The sequence below is a fragment of the Paramisgurnus dabryanus genome, chromosome 23 (genome assembly GCF_030506205.2).
Source record: "Paramisgurnus dabryanus chromosome 23, PD_genome_1.1, whole genome shotgun sequence".
NCBI lineage: Eukaryota > Metazoa > Chordata > Actinopteri > Cypriniformes > Cobitidae > Paramisgurnus > Paramisgurnus dabryanus.
Genome location: NC_133359.1, coordinates 701,986 through 720,626, shown reverse-complemented (window position 1 = coordinate 720,626; position 18,641 = coordinate 701,986). Strand labels below are relative to the sequence as shown.

The 18,641-nt window shown below is 38.8% G+C and overlaps 1 protein-coding gene across 1 annotated transcript in view; it reads right to left on the bottom strand.

The window, feature by feature from the left end:
• Positions 1-1,467: 1,467 nt before the first annotated feature.
• The window catches only part of cntn1a (contactin 1a), a 30,315-nt gene continuing 13,141 nt past the window's right edge, over positions 1,468-18,641 (bottom strand). The window contains exons 2-24 of the mRNA XM_065277318.1: positions 16,087-16,195; positions 15,243-15,281; positions 13,115-13,241; positions 12,656-12,837; positions 12,471-12,566; positions 12,147-12,353; positions 11,822-11,921; positions 11,455-11,639; positions 11,154-11,278; positions 10,524-10,644; positions 10,282-10,432; positions 10,068-10,195; positions 9,719-9,891; positions 9,417-9,549; positions 7,704-7,865; positions 6,698-6,847; positions 6,536-6,606; positions 5,686-5,920; positions 5,482-5,585; positions 5,158-5,347; positions 4,492-4,610; positions 3,575-3,728; positions 1,468-3,011 (exon numbers count right to left, since the gene is read on the bottom strand). Of these exons, the coding sequence (XP_065133390.1) occupies positions 2,935-3,011; positions 3,575-3,728; positions 4,492-4,610; positions 5,158-5,347; positions 5,482-5,585; positions 5,686-5,920; positions 6,536-6,606; positions 6,698-6,847; positions 7,704-7,865; positions 9,417-9,549; positions 9,719-9,891; positions 10,068-10,195; positions 10,282-10,432; positions 10,524-10,644; positions 11,154-11,278; positions 11,455-11,639; positions 11,822-11,921; positions 12,147-12,353; positions 12,471-12,566; positions 12,656-12,837; positions 13,115-13,241; positions 15,243-15,281; positions 16,087-16,141 (3,084 nt within the window). The 5' untranslated portion in view covers positions 16,142-16,195 and the 3' untranslated portion in view covers positions 1,468-2,934. The remainder of the gene's footprint in view (positions 3,012-3,574; positions 3,729-4,491; positions 4,611-5,157; positions 5,348-5,481; positions 5,586-5,685; positions 5,921-6,535; positions 6,607-6,697; positions 6,848-7,703; positions 7,866-9,416; positions 9,550-9,718; positions 9,892-10,067; positions 10,196-10,281; positions 10,433-10,523; positions 10,645-11,153; positions 11,279-11,454; positions 11,640-11,821; positions 11,922-12,146; positions 12,354-12,470; positions 12,567-12,655; positions 12,838-13,114; positions 13,242-15,242; positions 15,282-16,086; positions 16,196-18,641) is intronic.

Below are 18,641 nucleotides of genomic sequence, written 5' to 3'. Positions count from 1 at the left end.
ATGAGAAGACCACCGAGCTCAGGGAAGAAGAGAATGGACACAGAACCCTGCTGAAAAAACCAGCAAGACCAGCATACGACCATCAGCTAAACCAGCACCAAACCAGCAAGAACGGGAATTATGCTGTTTTTTCAGCAGGGAAGTTGTAGGCTAATTATATATTATAAACTTCTGCTAAAGACAAAACATTTATAATTCAGAGAACAAAACAAACTTTTACTAAGCCAATTAGTTAAGCCAAGAAGTATGAATACATGTCTAACTAGATGATTTATATGCACATTCATGTGTTTATGTGGTTTTATGAGCGTGATTATGGATGTATGTGTGCGAAAGAGAAAATAGTGATGGCAAGCCAGGTCTCTCACTTGACCTGACTGACACAAAGATATTTTAACCTCATCCATAACCTCTGAGAGAATATATTCAGAAGCAGAAAAAAATAAACAGAGAAAATATCAACATTCTTTTGTTCCTTCATCAAAATCTTAAAGTAGAAAGAATGAATAGTTTAAAAGGTTTGTGATGTGAGGTTGTGATGTAAAACTGGTTTGAGGTTTTTTTATTCTTCTATGTAAGACATTTCTATGATTGTTTTTATAAAACAATGAGATTTTCTGAAATGTTGAATTTATGTTGGCAATGCAAAGGTTATGGGTTCAATCCCAGGAAACACATACAGTACAGTACAATATTATATACAGTACAGTACCAGGGGTTCTCAAACTGGGGGCTCAGAGATTGTGCCAGTTTTATAAAAGAAAATAAATTTCTCATGAATTCCGTGTAATTAAACATCAGAAAAATAAGACTACAAACCAACGACACTACATTTTTTTTAAAGTTCTTTCTTTGGTGGGAAACGTACTCATCGAAAAAGATTAAGAACCGCTGCAGTATACTGTAATGATGAAATGTATATCTTGCATGTACTGTAAGATGATTTAAATAAAAAAAATCCACACATGTAATTGTAGTAACTTGCTTCTCTTTTTAGAAATGTTGAATGTTGTTTACAATGAAAGAAATAAAAATGATAAAGTTATGCCATAAGTAGTCAAGATGTGACTAGTAAACATTTTAGACAAGGCACAACACATACTTGACTATTATTGTTAGCTAAATTTGCAGGAGAAATTGCTAAAGTTGGCCTTCTGTACATAAATCATAAACACATCTCATCTTATGGCTGTTTGAACTTGTTTAATTTTTTTCTAATATAACACGATGTCCCAGCACTACAGATAAAAAATGTGTTAAAATCATTATTAGAGACTCTGAGCTGAGATAAGTCAGTGCATACCGTCTATAAGCTCTTATTGGTTTATCATGTCTACTCTCTTCATCTTCATAAAAATTTAGTCAAATCACAGACACAATACAGAGATGTGAATAGTGTTTGGTTGAATAATGTTCAGGGCAGGCAGGCTAACCTCGAGGTAAGAATAAAAGACACAGACGATGTGCTGGTTTGGTCTTTATCATCTTTAATGAAATGAAGCAGATCCTCACTGACAGTGAGAAACCCATCAGCTTACAGACCTTTAACTAACACACAGTCAATGAGTATGAAGATCAGACCGTTCATTACCCATCATGCATCTGATCTCTGAATAACTGCAGCCGCTAAAGCATTCATGCATTAAAACTCTCACGCAGATCAGGAGCAAAAGCACTTTGTGGTGTAAATGTTGAAGAAACGACCGACGCTGACACACGACTTCATCTTAAAACACAAAATACTGAAGTTTAGATCGAGATGAAATGAGTTTACTGATCTGGTACATTACTGTATGAGATTAAAACATGGATGTTTCTCAAACAGGACGACTAAATGATTCAATCACAGCATAAACCAAAAAATATATATGGCTGTCATTAAACTATTATCTGTTAAAAGCAAATCAAATAAGCCCACTGTACACAACATACAGTTTCTGATCTCATAACAGACGGTCCAGTATAAAAACACACAGAGAAAGAGAGGAACAGATCGATGATTATTCTGTAAATAGAGAAATGTTATTGGCTGTTAAAATTCACTGTGACTGGTGAAATAGACACGAGTTAAAATATTCACATTCATCACAAATCACCTGCAACCAGAGGATTTAAAGATACACACAAAACAACAGCACTTTAGATTTGTGCTCGCAACCAACCAATAAAACTGATCCAGAATCAGAGCTCTTCACTGATGTCTTTCTCTTCTGCAGAAGCTCAATGATCAAAACAACTTTTTTCTCTTTATAATATTTTAGCAAACATCACAAACACAATAAAAATATCACTGAAATTCTGAAAGATGTCATGCACCTGATACGCTCTCTCTCTCTCTCTCTCCTCACACAGATAAACTCTCTCTCAATGTCTCTCTATCATTCTCTCACTCACTCACTTTTAGTGTCTCTCTATCATTTTCTCTTTCTCTCAGATGATCTCTATGTTAGATAAGCTACAATGAAAAACAAGATTTTCTGTTAAATGAAAAGATCAATAGCTTATAAATTATTGCATATATATATATATATAATTATGATATAATCCTCTATTATGATGACATGCTGCGCTGTTGGAGGTGAATTTGTTCAGATTTGTTTGCTTTGACCGTATTCAATAACAGCTGTGCTTCAGTACTGAAAACAAGAATTAAGATAAAGTAACTGATATTCAAACAACATCAAGACAAACATCAGACGCATCCGATCTATCACCAAAACACACACACAAGTTACAGAGTTCAATTCCTGTGTCACGTCGTCCTCGACCAATCAGTGCTCACGCTTTAACGTGAGCAGACCGTGAGATGTTATAAGGCATATTGAAGAGTTCAGAGACATTAAATCTGTCCTTGATGTCCCAGCTGAACATCTGTGGGTTTGTGTGAGATTCATCCTGTAAGAGTTCAGATTCACCGCCCGTGAAGATTTACATTCAGAGGAATAAACTCAAGAGTGTCATGAAGATCAGAGAGCAGATACAGAGAGGTTGAGACGTCACAAGTCCTTCACCTGCACACAGATTAGTGATTAAACAACACACAAACACTTCAACATAAACACAATTTAACACTTGAGGATGATCAAACACCAAACACATCTGACTGGAAGACATTTACATAAAATTTTGATTTGACTGATGTGTGAAACTCATTTTTGAACTTCATGGTGTGTTGAAAAATATTTGATTATTCAAATATTGATATTACGCACTGGCCAAAAATAGTCCCCTGCCATTGAAAGATACTAAGGGGAGTATTTTCGGCTGCTGTGTAATATCATTGCGCCTCCTGCAGCATAGTTCTTAATACACGATGTAACTACAGAAGAGTCAAGTTTTAAATGGGAAAAATATCCAAACTCTTTGATAATTTTTTAGGTATGATGCTAATGGTCTAATCAGATTCAATGAATTGTGCTAAGCTATGCTAAAAGTGCTAGCGCCAGACCCGGAGATCAGCTGAATGGATTTAAAAATGGTAAAAGTCAAACATTTAACTCTAGGGGAGCTGGAAAATTAGCACATTTTCAAAAATAAAGTGTAATGTCCCTTTTAAAGACAGGTGAGTGTTTACCTGAGACGCGCACTTGTGCGACCGCTCCGTCTCCTCCCTCGCTGTGAGCTCTCACCTCCACCAGATATTCACCTTTCTTCATGGGCAGATCTATGGAGTGTTTACCTGTGGTGTACAGATCACCGTTCACTTGATCTTCTGGTCTGTACAACACCTGAGAGAAGACATTTACACATATGACATGACATCCAACACAAAACTTGAAATAAAATCAACTTCTTTCATTAAAAATCTGACAGGAATTAATATACAGACAGATTATTGCACTGCAAAAAATAACTTTCTTAATCTTTTTTTTCTTGTTTTCAGTACAAATATCTAAAAATGCTTAAAATAAGATGTATTGTCTTCATGAGAAAAATGACCTAAGAAAATAAGCAAATAAATCTGCCAATGGGGAAAGAAAAAAAACCTTAAACTTTTTCTTAAACGCTAAATTGAAGAAAGATAGAAACGAACAGTTCAGTTCAACCACATCAATGAGTTTCCTGAATATTCCTGAAGAACATCAGTGATTTACAGATCTATTATAGATGTTTAAACATCATGAGACGCTTTACCTACATGATTATCAACATCATATATTTGTCAACAGTTTGTAAATGATGCACATATGAAACACATGCCTGTAGATTCTCAGAATGACCAGCAGAGGGAGACACACACACACTCACACACACACTCACACACACACTCACACACACACACACACACACACACACACACACACATGCACACACACACGCGCACACACACACACACGCGCACATGCACAACAACATTCAGTAACTTTTTAATATTAACCAAGTGATCAGAGAGCTGAGACACAAAAACTCTTTGAATGTGACAAAGGTAAAAATGTGATGTCTATGAGATAAGTGTACTGTGTGATCTGATGAGATGTTTGCTGTTCTGACCTTATAACCCTCCACCGTAGATTCATTGGCCAGCGGCTGCACCTGCTCCCAGGCGATGTTAAACGTCCTACCGGTGGAATGATACTTTGGAGCGAATATTTTAGGCGGCCGGCTGGGAGCTGAAAAACAAGTGTGCTTTTATTGCCAGTGATGTATGGACCGAACTCTCTGTAAGTGAGTTTACTGCCAGCATTTTTCTTTAAAGGTTGCCTGCCAGCATTTTTTTTGTGATTTTCCCCCAAAAAAGTTTCACAAAATGCCTTCCAGAAAAAAGTTATTTTATAAATATATAAACATACAAATATATCAAATGAAAGAACAGACGCCCTGCTTTCAAACAAACAATGGGACAAAAACGTTTCATCCTATCTTCATTTGTTCATATCTTCAAAAATACCACATTTTTAGCAAAAAGGTAAAAAAATTTCATTTTTGTAAAGGAATTTTGTTAAGAGATCAGATTCAAAACATCACAGAGATTTAAATTAATTAAATTCGTTTTTGCTTTAGTTTTAAATTAAGATCCATCTAGTGGATAATAGCAGAATTACAGATTAACACAAAACATTGGCAGATAAATGTTTTCTCTTAATTGACAAAATAACTTATCAATGGCAGGGAAAGAGTTAAATAAACATATCCAGAAGTGTTATGTGACCAACTCACGCGCTTTCTTTGTATGGATCTCGTATCGGTCACTGGGAGGTCCGAAACCCGCGCCATTGTAAGCTCGCACCTCGATGAGGTAATGAGAATTGGGTTTCAGGTGGTCCAGTCTGGTGTGGTTCTCTTGACTGGAAACCGGCACACGCTGAGCAGACGCCTCGTTCTCTACAGTCTGTCTCCAGTACCGAACCTGACCGACAGACAGATCTTTAAAAATCATCAAACTACATGAGAGAAATGAATGACATTACTGCTCTATGAATACCTGCACAACAGAAAGTAAAGAGATAATCTCAGCTCAGTAGTGTTTAGTATATCAGTAACCTGGTATTTTTCAACCGTCTGTAATCGCACAGGCATCCAGCAGACGATGGCTTCAGTGGCCGACAGCGCTCTCGCCTCAACGATAGTAGGAGCTTCTGAGGGAACTGAATACAGAAACACATCATGAATGAAGAACAGAACCAGCGGTAAACCTCTGAATAAACTCATTCAACATACAGAGAGGTTTAGTAAATCGATACTGACCGTCCTGAGCAGAGTAAATAAAGGAGCTGACGCTGAACGGTCCTTCACCCTGACTGTTAAACGCCTTCATCTTCACCTCAAACCTGGTGGACGGTTGAATATTTGAGTCTTTGTGAATGTATTTGTGAGCGTGAGGATCTGAGACGGTCACTTTCAGCCAATCGTGCTTGTCGTGTGGTCTAAAGGCGATGATGTAACCAAAGTTACTGCCGTAGTGATACTGCAACTGCACGGGCTGAAAACAAACCCACATCACACACATCACACATTCACTAAATAACATGAACGATAACGGGGAACTGACTTCAGAATCAGTGGCGGCTGGTGACTTCTTTTTATTTAAGTGCACGATGTGAAGTTTGTCACAACATGTATGTAACTTGTCATGTGTGTGGTTCGTCATTTCAAAATATGTGTTCTGTGCTTTGAGAGATTGTCACGTGTCATGCCAAAATAAGTGCCTGCTGCCTTGAACTTGAACGGAGACGCTTGCGTGTGCCAGATACTCGCACAATCTCATGCGTAATCAGAGTTTACTGTTAAGGGAGTGGGTTGCGTGTATTTAGGGAACGTGAGCGTATCTTTTATCATAAACGGTGTCTCCAGCAGGCACTTATTTTGACAACACGTGATGCACACAGGATCTCTTCACACGCATAAGACATATTTTGGAAAAGGGAACCACACACGTGACAATCCAAACACTTATTTTGAATTAGCGCATCCTCGGAAGTGCAGTCACGAGCCGCCACTGTTCAGTATGACGTTTATCAAAGCTTCACTTTGAAACTAATGTAACTAGGTTTCTAAAAATATGTTTGATCTTATCTGAGAAAATAATAACTGATACCGTCCACGTGATGGTGAGTTCTCTGCTGGCTCCTCCTCCGCCTCCAACATCTGATGGTGCGACCACAGGTCCTGCAAAGACAGAGAGAGAGAACGCTGATAACACTGAAGCTATATGACAAAATAAATCAGTAATGAACCACTACTACAAAATAAGACTGACTGGCTTCCTTTGTGGTGATTTTAGGTGAGGGGTCACTAGGCGGTCCTGTACCCAGGATGTTGATGGCAATAACCCTGAACTCATAATCCATCCATGGTGTCAGATTTACCACTGTGACCCTTTCTGCATTGCCTTCCACATTCACTGGAGCTGAAAAACAAAGAAAAACACAACAGATGTCAGTCAGTTCTCAACTTGAGTTTTTTTCTTAGTTTGCAGAATCACTATTGTGACAATCACAGGCAAAATCACTATGATGACATTCGCAGGTCATCCACTCACAGGAACATTACTACTATGTCAATCACAGGTGATCCACTCACAGGCAGATCACCACGGTGACATAATCACAGGTGATCTTCTCACAACCATATCACCACGGTGACGTAATCACGTGATCTATTCACAGGCAGATTACCACGGTGACATAATCACAGGTGATATACACACAGGCAGATCACCACGGTGACATAATCACAGGTGATCTTCTCACAGGCAGACCACCAAGGTGACATAATCACAGGTGATCCACTCACAAGCACATCACCACAGTGTCAATCACAGGTGATCCACTCACAGCAGATCACCATGGTGACATAATCACAGGTGATCTCCTAACAGGCAGATCGCCATGGTGACATAATCACAGGTGATCCACTCACAGGCAGATCACCACGGTGACATAATCACAGGTGATCTACTCACAGCCATATCACCACGGTGACATAATCACAGGTGATCTCATAGCAGGCAGAACGCCATGGTGACATAATCACATGTGATCTATTCACAGGCAGATCACCACAGTGACATAATCACAATTGATCCATTCACAGGCAGATTACCACAGTGACATAATCACAGGTGATCCACTCACAGGCAGATTACCACAGTGACATAATCACAGGTGATCTACTCACAGGCAGATCACCACGGTTAGATAATCACAGGTGATCTACACACAGGCAGATCAGTATAGTGACATAATCAAAGGTGATCTACTCACAGGTAGAGGCATCTTTCCAGTCCTGCTGTGCTTTAATGTCTCTGAACTGAATAATGTATTTGGAGATGGGACTCAGATTATCTGTCCCATGACTCCAGGTCACCCTCACGCTGCTGTTTGTCACCTCATCCACACGCACACCACCGGGAGGACCTGGAGGACCTAACAGAAATGAAAGAAAAACACACATAAGATGTTTTCAATAGAGATCTCAATAACGTCTGTGCTCAGAATTGCCAACTGATTCACCCAATGAATCCATACTGATTAACATAAACAGTACTTTATTCAGTAGTAACATGACACTCCCCTTACCCTGGACTAGGGATGCAGCGATTATAGATTTTGATGGTACGGTTATAGTCTGATAAATAATCACGGTTGTACGGTTATTACGGTTATTAAGGATTCATTTATTTTACAACATTAATGTATAAAATGACATGAATAAATTTTTGAACAATTGCTAAATTTTTCTGTATTTTCAGTTTGTGTATTTTCTCTACAATTCTTGGACAAATGATAATAATAATAACTTGGGTGGCTTTGACCTTTGAAACCTGTAGGCTATTCATTTTAATGATCTTTTGAATAAATGTAACTTTACATTTGGACTGAATAAAGTTATATTATTTTGGTATGTTTGAAGTATTGAAGTAAAATATATGAAGTAAAAATGATAAGAGCCTCTCAAAATGAATAATTACACAGGGTCATCCTGAACCAGGTACTGCAAGTCATTTTGACAGGTGAAGCTTAATATTACACAAAAGTCAAATATAAATATTTGGGGTGGCAAGATTAACGTGTTAACTAATGCTATTCATTAATTAATCATTAACGCGTTAAAACAATTCAACGTAATGAAATGCAGTCAGACCACCAGGAGCCCCGCCCGGGTTTGATCCGCGAGCAGGAGGTTTTTAATGCTGTACAGAGTAGACCGATTGGAGTGTGGCTCTTTCACGTACAGATGCAGGTAGGCGCGCACACATCCACGCACACACAAACCAGATGCACGAACAACCAAGAGACGCGTCACGCGCACATATTCTTTTGAACGCGGAGCTTTGTCATACAATGCACAATCCAGATGCACGAAAAACCAAGAGACGCCGTCACGTGCACATATTCTTTTGAACGCGGAGCTTTGTCATACAATGCACAATCCAGATGCACGAACAACCAAGAGATGCGTCACGCGCACATATTCTTTTGAACGCGGAGCTTTGTCATACAATGCACAATCCAGATGCACGAACAACCAAGAGACGCCGTCACGCGCACATATTCTTTTGAACGCGGAGCTTTGTCATACAATGCATCATGACGCATGCGCCTCTTGGTGATTCGTGGATCTGGTTTGTGCGTGCGTGAAACATAAACACGCGGTGTAGCGAAGGCTTTACGGTTACTTAACCGTGACATTTTAAAGCGCGGTTAATAGTGAAACCGGTTAATCGCTGCATCCCTACCCTGGACTGGAAGTCAGTGGCACATATTATCTCTTGCGCATTTACACTTATTTATTTATTCATTAAACAGATACTTTTATCCAAAGTGACTTACAAATGAGATATTTGTCATATTTAATATGTCTTTCTTGTAAAGCTGTTTTGAAGCAATGAAACACTGTTGAAAGTACAAATAAATGTGACTTGACTTGAGAGATGTTACAGAGAGAGAGAGTCATGTTTGTCATTGGTGTTTTACCTCGGACCACCAGCTCTGCAGAAGTGCTGATGTTGTCTACAGGTGTTTGAGCTGTACAGGTGTAACGTCCAGCGTGTCTCAGCTGTGTCTTACTGATCAACAGTTCAGATCTCGACCTCCCTGCGTCACCGATCTGATTCAAATTCACATCATTATTACATTATTTATACATAATACTGAAACTGTTAAAAGTTTACTGCTCACACCATTGGTTGAATATCATTACAGAGCCTCAGTACTGTTCATCAAGAATCATTTTAATATTATTCTGCATTAGATAAGAAGAATATAGATTACTGCACCATTCTGTGATGATAATGATCTCTGTCCTGGTCAAAGTCGATCACGTGATCATTAAGAGACCAAATAAAGGCGATGTCAAGGGTCTTGTCATGTGACGCATTGCACTCCATTCTGGCGCTCTCTCCCACGCTGACATCCACATAAGATGGAGCAAGAGTGATTTTAGTGGCGTCTGACCGACAGTGAGAGAGAGATAGAGAGAGAGAGAGAGATTACTTTATCAGTCCATCCACATCAATCTGATCTAAGCTTTAAAAGTGAATCTCAGGATGCTTCTGAACATAGTAAACGGATGCTGACAGGCTGAAAAACCGTCTCCTGCTCTGAGATCAGTTTTTAATCTGGTACCTGTGACGGACAGAGATCCCGAGCTGTTGCCTTGACCTCTGTTGTTCACTGCGAAACACGTATATCTGCCCTCATCTGATTTACTGATGTTTACAATCTCTAAACTTCCATCCTGCCAAATGAAAATCCTGCAATTATAAAAGACTTTTATTTTGTAACAGGAAGTAAACTGATGAAACTGATGGACAGATGAGCAGCTGATGTGACCTCTGACCTGCTGGAGTTGTGTAGGAGTTCGGTTTCTTTACTCCAGGAGATCTTCGGCCGCGGTGCCGCTCTCGGTTTACACTCGATCACCACGCGACCGTCTTTAGCCGCTAAGATTTTAATCTTCACAGGGTTCTGCTCGAACGATGGACCGCCAGCTGCGAACAGATCAGAAGATGTCAATCTAGATCAATTAGATCAAGATCTGACACACTTTTATATTAAATGACCAATCAGAGCTGAGCTCACCGAAGACCTTGAGTTCAGCGTTGGCGTAGATCGTGCCGTGACGGTTTTCTGCGATACACTGATACATCCCTGAATCATCAAACTTCAGATCGATAAAACGTAACTCATGATTCCTGAGTAACTGATGGGAACAATGAGACACAATAATAATCCATAAAAATCATCAACTATACATTCATACTGTATTATTACAGTCGGTCAATCAGAAAGAATTTATTGAACTGAAAAATAAAAGCAAATATTATCAATAACAACAAAACATCTAATAAACTGTATGTCTAATGGTGCGTTCACACCAGACCCGAATGAAGCATTAAACGTGATTTTTTTTAAATAAATAAATAAATATTTTAATATAATATATAATGTTTCTGTAGTTTATGTACTGGATCAGAAGCAGCTGGTGTTATATAACTGAAATGAGTCCAGATCACAACTCAATATCCACTCACATTTATTGACCTGATCTCAGAGTTTAGTGTTGAGTAAGGCAGAATTATTTATTACTCCTGAGGAAAAACTCAAAACCTAATTTCCCACAGGAAGACTGAACGCTCCATTTGTCTCTGGACCGGTTCAGAAATGACTAACAGAAGCTGTATGGTTTTGATATAAACGTGATGGTCGTACCTTCTGTCCGTTCTTCAGAAAGTGCACGTGAGGTTTGGGCTTGCCATTGGCCACACATGACATGATGTAGTTCCCTCCAATATCTCGCTCTGAGCTTTCAATCTTCTCAACCCACTCAGGAGCCCCTGAAAAACACCATAATCAAGTTAACTAGTTACTCTAACTAGTACAGCTGCTCAAACATAAACATATATGTGAGTGAGTGTGTGCTGACACTGAGAACACTCTCTCAGATATTTCTGATATAAAACAGACACACTTAAACTCCTGAAGCTAAAAGCTAAAGTGCCCTTCGACTCACCCTCAACAAACAGATGTGTTCTGTGCCAATCTTTGCCTTTAGAGTTCTCTGCTTCACATTCATACAAGCCCTCGTCTTCATACTGAAGGTCATAGAGATGAAGAAGACTACCGGCCATACTGACGTCATGACGGCGAGGAGGAAGATCACCGTCCACCTTCTTCCAGTGGATCTGAGGGATGGGACTGAACGCACAAACACACTTATACTGAGTTCAGGGTTTAGTTTGAATATTTTAACATCACGTCTGTGGTGTGTATCTACTGTAGGTATGCATAAGAGCAATAACAGACAGAAATCATCGATTGCTTCAGTGGCTTGAGCTGAAATAACCACAGAATCCATTACCAAAACTTTCTGAACTTACTTTCCCAACGCAAAACACTCCAGTGTGATGTTCTGGCCCATAAGTGCATATGTGTCTGGAGATTTCACTTTAATATCAGCTGGATATTTCCTCAGCGAACCTGACAGAGAGCAAACATGACATGAAAAGATCTCTCTATCTTCTACCTGATGATGTTGCAGCTCAACACAGATGTTAACTCATTGTTTTCACTCATGAGTATGAGTCTGATCTAGATAAGCCTCACATCAGCAGAAATCTTAATGCCTGAGCATCACTATCTGATCTCTGAGAACGACACACTGATGGACGTGTGGTCATGTGATCACGTCATCATGTGACTCACGTTCAGGCATGGGCACCAGAGGGATGAATTTGCTGAAAACGCTCTTCGCGATGGACGGGCTGGACACAAAGCAGGAGTAATTCCCACTGTCTGCCGATCGCACTGTGGAGATGTAGAGATTCCCGGTGCTCTGAGACACAAAGCGGCGTTTATCCAGAGGAATGAAGTCTGGAAACTCATTCAGCATCCAGCGGAACGACAGATCTTCTGTAGTGAACAAAGACTTCACTTTAATCACTTCATTACTACAATCCATATTGTTTTAGTCATATTCACAATCTGACAGCACTTCTGGTAAGGTCAAGAGCAGGTGTTTAAGGTCACCTGGGAAGTGTGGGGGCGGATCACACAGTAGCACCGCCCCTTGTCCCTCCTTCACAAAGACCGCCTCTCGTTCATCTGTGGAAAACATGTCCAAGTCTAGAAAGAAACAGAGAAATGAAACATTTCTTTATAAACATGGTTACCATTTCTTTTTATAGCCACACTGCACATATAAACCGACTCACATCCAAACTGGATAAAAGCCGTGCGACTGACCACCGTCCCAAACTCATTGGTTGCCACACATGAATAATTCCCAGTATCTCTGCTCCTATCTGGGAATCTGATGATGAGATCTCCTCCATTCAGAATGTAATGATCATCCAATCCCTCCATAATATCAACATCTGTGTTGTTTAATCTCCATCTGTAAACACAACAAACTAATAATTGACTTCCACTGTGTTTTAGATGATAATTAATTATTTGGATGTCATTAGCTGCTTTTAATTCATGCCTAAATCCCAGCTCTTGGAGTCAATGGCTCAATAAGTCCTGGATTTGGGTTTTGTGATTGTTTTTAAAATAATGCTCACTAGTGAGGGATTATAAAGAAGTGCTCACTAGTGAGGGATTATGAAGAAGTGCTCACTAGTGAGGGATTATGAAGAAGTGCTCACTAGTGAGGGCTCTCTATGGGTTACCTGTATGACGCAGGTGGGTGAGCTCGCGCTCGGCACGTCAGGATAATTTTGTCCTCTGGAGATTCTTCAGGGTAAATGGTGTCGATGGGCTGCTCTTCAAACACAGGTCCATAACCGGACGAATCATCTGAGACACGAGTGAGACCACAGTAAGAGACGTCTCGTATCTCACAATCACACAACCCTAATGACTTAAGAGTCGACATTAAACACAATCAATTTAACTTCAGACATGCACAGAGATGAACGTTTCTAATGGAAGATTATGAAGATAAATGTTTGTCTATAATGTGCACTGATGAATCATTCAAAGACAACTAATATTTAATGTTAACTGTTAAAACATGATGGTCAATCTGTTCAGGTCATTTCCAGTTAGAGATGTGACACACATCAGCATATAAGCACCACATAGGGTTCTGTAGGAATTACAGCTTCCATTAGTGACATGATGGGATATCAGAAACCATCCCAGCACTATATACACAATGATGAATAACTCATGAACATCTCCTCTTCAGACACTTTCATTCATGAAGACTATGGGCCAGATTTACTAAACGGGGCAAATAAGCCCAAAGGCGCAATTCCCAAAAAAAGCGTCAATGGGAGTTTTAATATCTGAGGGTTATTTACTAAAAAGGCACAAAATAAATAACACAGGCACAACAGCTGTTTACATAATGACCGACATAATCTACTAAGATCAGAGCAAAAATAGTTCAGGGTCACAAATAAACAAAGATGATGAGTTAACACGTGATTCGCTTGAGTTCAGCAACACAGACATTTTATTTATTTATGCGTTTGGCCAAAACTTTTATCCAAAGTTATAAGCTATAGATTTTAATCATTATTTGTGTTCCCTGTGTTTGAAACCATAACATTTTGAGTTGCAAACAAAATGCTTACAAAACAGTTTCTGTATAAACATCTGTGGCGTCAGTCGAAGAAAGAGCTCCGCAAAGGTGCAAAAATGCCTGGCAAGGAAAACACTGGTATGGTGTTCCTGATTCTCAGTATATGAATGTTTTTCATGGCTAAATAAGGTTTTTGGAACTTTAAACAAAGCACAGATGAGAACAGGTTTGCTTGACAGCGCATGCACAAAGGTAAAGATAATCTTGCTTTTAGCGATGCCGCTGGTAGTGAGGATTCTTTCAGACCAATCAGTGATCTTCAGTGTTTTCACCTCAGGTTTTAGCAACAGCTCACTTGAAACCTCAACCGAGGTTGTACTAAAAAAATTATTGGGTACTACGTTACTGCCCCCAGTGGAAAGTCCCCAAAAGTGGGCTGACCCGACCCATGGGGTAGTATGTAATGGAAAAGTGCCAAAAGTCTTTCCTCCTGGTTTCTCATTTAAATTTATTTAAAATATATGAGTTGTCAAAGCTAAAGAAGCACCAAATCATTTCTATTTCATGATGAAGATTCAGATGAATATTGTGTAAGTTAACTCATCTGAGTCTGTCTGAATCAAATATAACTAAACCATCATAACATCATCTCATCATTATACTGTACAGTGTTAGGAGTTATGAGTTTAGTTGAAACCTTCTTCAGTACTGAAGAGACACTACAGTGATGTATCCGTAAGAATAGATGAGTTCTCTAGGTTAAGTAAATTGGATGTAGTGGCGACATCAAAGCCCCTTCAGGAAACACTAAATACATTTGTCTGCCAGAGACCACGCAGCGGGATCTCAAGGCTTTGATGGTAAACGGGTGGGGGATCCAAAGCTGAAAATGGAGCCCGCATAGACGTGAGACGAGAGCGAATCACTAGGGAAACGTGATGCTATCCCTTTAATCTTCTGATCCCCAAAAACGCCCTCCTTCCATCCCTCACTAAACACACAGACCTACACCAAACAGAGCTGAACTAAAACCTCTTAACAACTCAATTTAATGTTAGTCAGATATTACCAACACAACATAATCTTAAAAAATATCCATTAAATATCTGTGTCTGAAAGAGTTTCTTGCTGTAGTAAAACTCAGTATTAATCTGAATCTAATGGTGGATAGGAACATTCTGACAGTGATCAAAAAGGAATGTTACAGTAACTAACCATCTCTAATCTTAACAAAAACAAACAAACTAAATGTAGACATCAAAACTCACCACCAAACGCTCCTGGAGATTCACACCGAACGATCCAGACTGAAAGAAAAAATCATCAGCACAGTTCTTCATCACCAGTAGAGACTTTCAACTGGTTTAACTGGTTTAATGTTTCAGTAGTGGGACTGTGAGTTATGAGGATGAAGATCTTCACATCACTGATGTGTTCATCAAAACTGAAGATCAGGTGTAAATCTTTGACTAATATTTTGATGAACCAACCCATTCTCATAAAGTGTGTATAAATAGCACGCAGTGTGAAAAGTCGTGAAATACATACAGCTAAATCCAATTTTGTGTGGATATGATACGCCAGTCCTTCCCGTTCACTTAGTAAACTCTTTTATGTACTGGTTTCTCAATTTATTAATGTTGTATAAACCATGGTCGCTTGGAGTTGGTGTTAGAATTGGGGTTTGGGTTAGGATATCATTTTAGGTAACAAAAAGTTGTTTTAACCCCAAACCCAAACTACAATGGTAAAAAACATGAGAAACCAATAAGTAAGACAACAGAAAACGATCAAAAATTTACTTGTATTCCTATCTTCCTACACACAACACAAACACAACGCACACACACACAATAGCTAAAAATATTTCAAACTAACTTCTATTTACACAATCACATCTATTTATATCTTTATTTCTTGTTTGATCATTCAAAACTCTTGTGTTCTTTCCTTTAAGACATTCAGACATGTTTAAGTGTGACTTGAGTAGACAGACAGACAGACAGAGATAGACACAGACAGACAGACAGACAGACAGAGATAGACACAGACAGACAGACAGACAGAGATAGACACAGACAGACAGACAGACAGACAGGTGTATATACTCACAGTTGTATGTGAGAGTGAGTGAGACGGTGATCAGGAGGTAAGAGATTTGTCTCATGGCTCTGAGCTGGAGGATCTACAGCAGATCTTCATTTATGAGATGTTTGATTCCCTGAACAACACAAACACACACACAAACACACAAACACCCCCACACAAACACACACATCATGAAGAGAAAACACATGTAATGTGTGTTTAACAGCACAGATCAAAGATTGCACACATCTGTATAAACATTTCAGTTCAAGGTCTACCAGATTCATTTCAATCTTCAGGTCATGTGTGTGTGTGTGTGTGTGTGTGTGTGTGTGTGTGTGTGTGTGTGTGTGTGTGTGTGTGTGAGCAAAGCACAGATGAGTATAGAGAGATGTGATATAAAGCTATTAAACACACAGTCACTCTCATCATCATCTTCATCATATAAACTGTTTTAATGTATCTGGACGTCACAGATGTCTCTGACAGGACTTCTGTTATCTCATTATGGGCACAAATAGTCGCCTGTGGCTCAAACTCACAGTGACATCATCATGATGACAACAACACTTTATGTGTATATGACAGACGACAGATGCTTTGTACAGCAAAGACCCTCAACCCTTACAAAACAACACAACACAACACACAAACCTCACTGATTAAACAGCACTGATATAATAACTCAACGATTAAAAGTGGTTTGTACATAAATATTAACTTTAATCTGTCAGTACTCTAAGTTTATATAAACATGTAGATAAATATATTATTAAGTTACATCATGTGTGCTTCTTGAGTAATGTGTGTTCACTGTGAGCCCAGACTAATGATCTGATGCAATGAGAAGAACAAACACAAATTATTCATCAGACGCCAAACTGATTCACTTATAAATATTTAATCATCAGAAAGAGTTTTAACTTGATTTCATACACAGACAGATCAACTATTCTGTGTGTTTGTCCTGCTGTTGTTTAAAGATTTTATCATTTATTAGCACCGCAGAGCATTAGTGTGATTATAAAAACACAGCTCCTGGATGTTATTTTTTACAAATATTAATTTATTCTGCAGCTTCTGTCTGCTACAAACACACACACACATGCGCACATTCTGGTTTCCATGTTTTTTGGGGACATTCCATAGACGTAATGCATTTTATTCTGTACAAACTGTATATTCTATTCCCCTTACCTGCCCCATTCCCTAACCCCAACCATCACAGGAAACTGTCTGATACCTTAGATTTTCAAGAAACATCATTCTGTTTGATTTATTAGCTTGTTTCCTCATGGGGACATCAAAATGTCCCCACAAGGTCACAAAAATACTGGTATTCCTATCTTTGTGGGGACAATTGGTCCCCCCAACGTGATAATTACCCGGCCGCACACACACACACACACACACACACACACAACATTTATAACAAGGTTAGATGAATATTTTCTCTGTCTTTTCTTCTGTATTTGGAGTAATGACATCGTCAACACACATGACAGGTGAGCCATGTTATCATCACATCAGATCTGCTGATAATAGGATACTGCACTAAATGGTTCCCTTAATAGGCAACATACTACAATGACACGCCATGACCTTCAGAAAATATTTTCTTTATAAATAACTATTACATTTTTATTACTATTAAAACACGATACATGGGGTAAAAAGAAGATTAAGAAGTTTACAGAAGTGAAAAGAGTAAAAACCCTTGACTGACCTTCTGCTGAAGTGCATGTTGACTCAGCAGGTTAGTGCTGAATAACTAACCAATTACAGCTATATAGATAATAACAACAAGCATCACGGGTCTATAGGAAACAACACATGAATGAGAAATGCTTACATTACATTTACTTGATTCATGTGTGAGAAATTATTCCTCATATAACAGAAGCACAAATAAATCACAACTGACCTCCATTCATTTATTTATTCATTCAGACGATGAATTGAATTGTATAGTAACCCACACTTGGAGTGTGACCTCTGTATTTACCCATCCAATAAGTAGTGAACACACACACGCGCGCGCAAACACACACATAAACACACACATAAACACACACATAAACACACACAAACAAACACACAGAGCAATGGGTGACGTCAGGTGCCTTGCAATCTGCCCGGCTATGAGATTTGAATTGTCGAATGTGTCCATGAGAGTCATGGTTGAGTTAAACTGTACTGACTGTCACTCTTATTTCATTTACACTGACAGACGACATATAAACAACCACTAGTTGTGTTTATAATATACTCTTTATTAACATTATTATTCATCTATAGTTTAAATAAAAGCTCTTAGAAGTCAAAGTGTTTAGTATCATCACACAGAAGAGCTTTACTTCTGTAACCTTTCAGTCAAAGTCACAATGACACTAAAGACATTAAACCATCAAACAGATCATTAAGAAGATTAAACTGCTGAAACCCTTCAGACTGATGATGATGATGAAGATTCTGTCCTCTGAACTGTAAAGATAAGTCCCTGAATGATAATATGCTATCTATATGTCAGTGTTGTTTTATTTTCATCATATTCCTATAGTGAAGTCTTTATAAAGTAT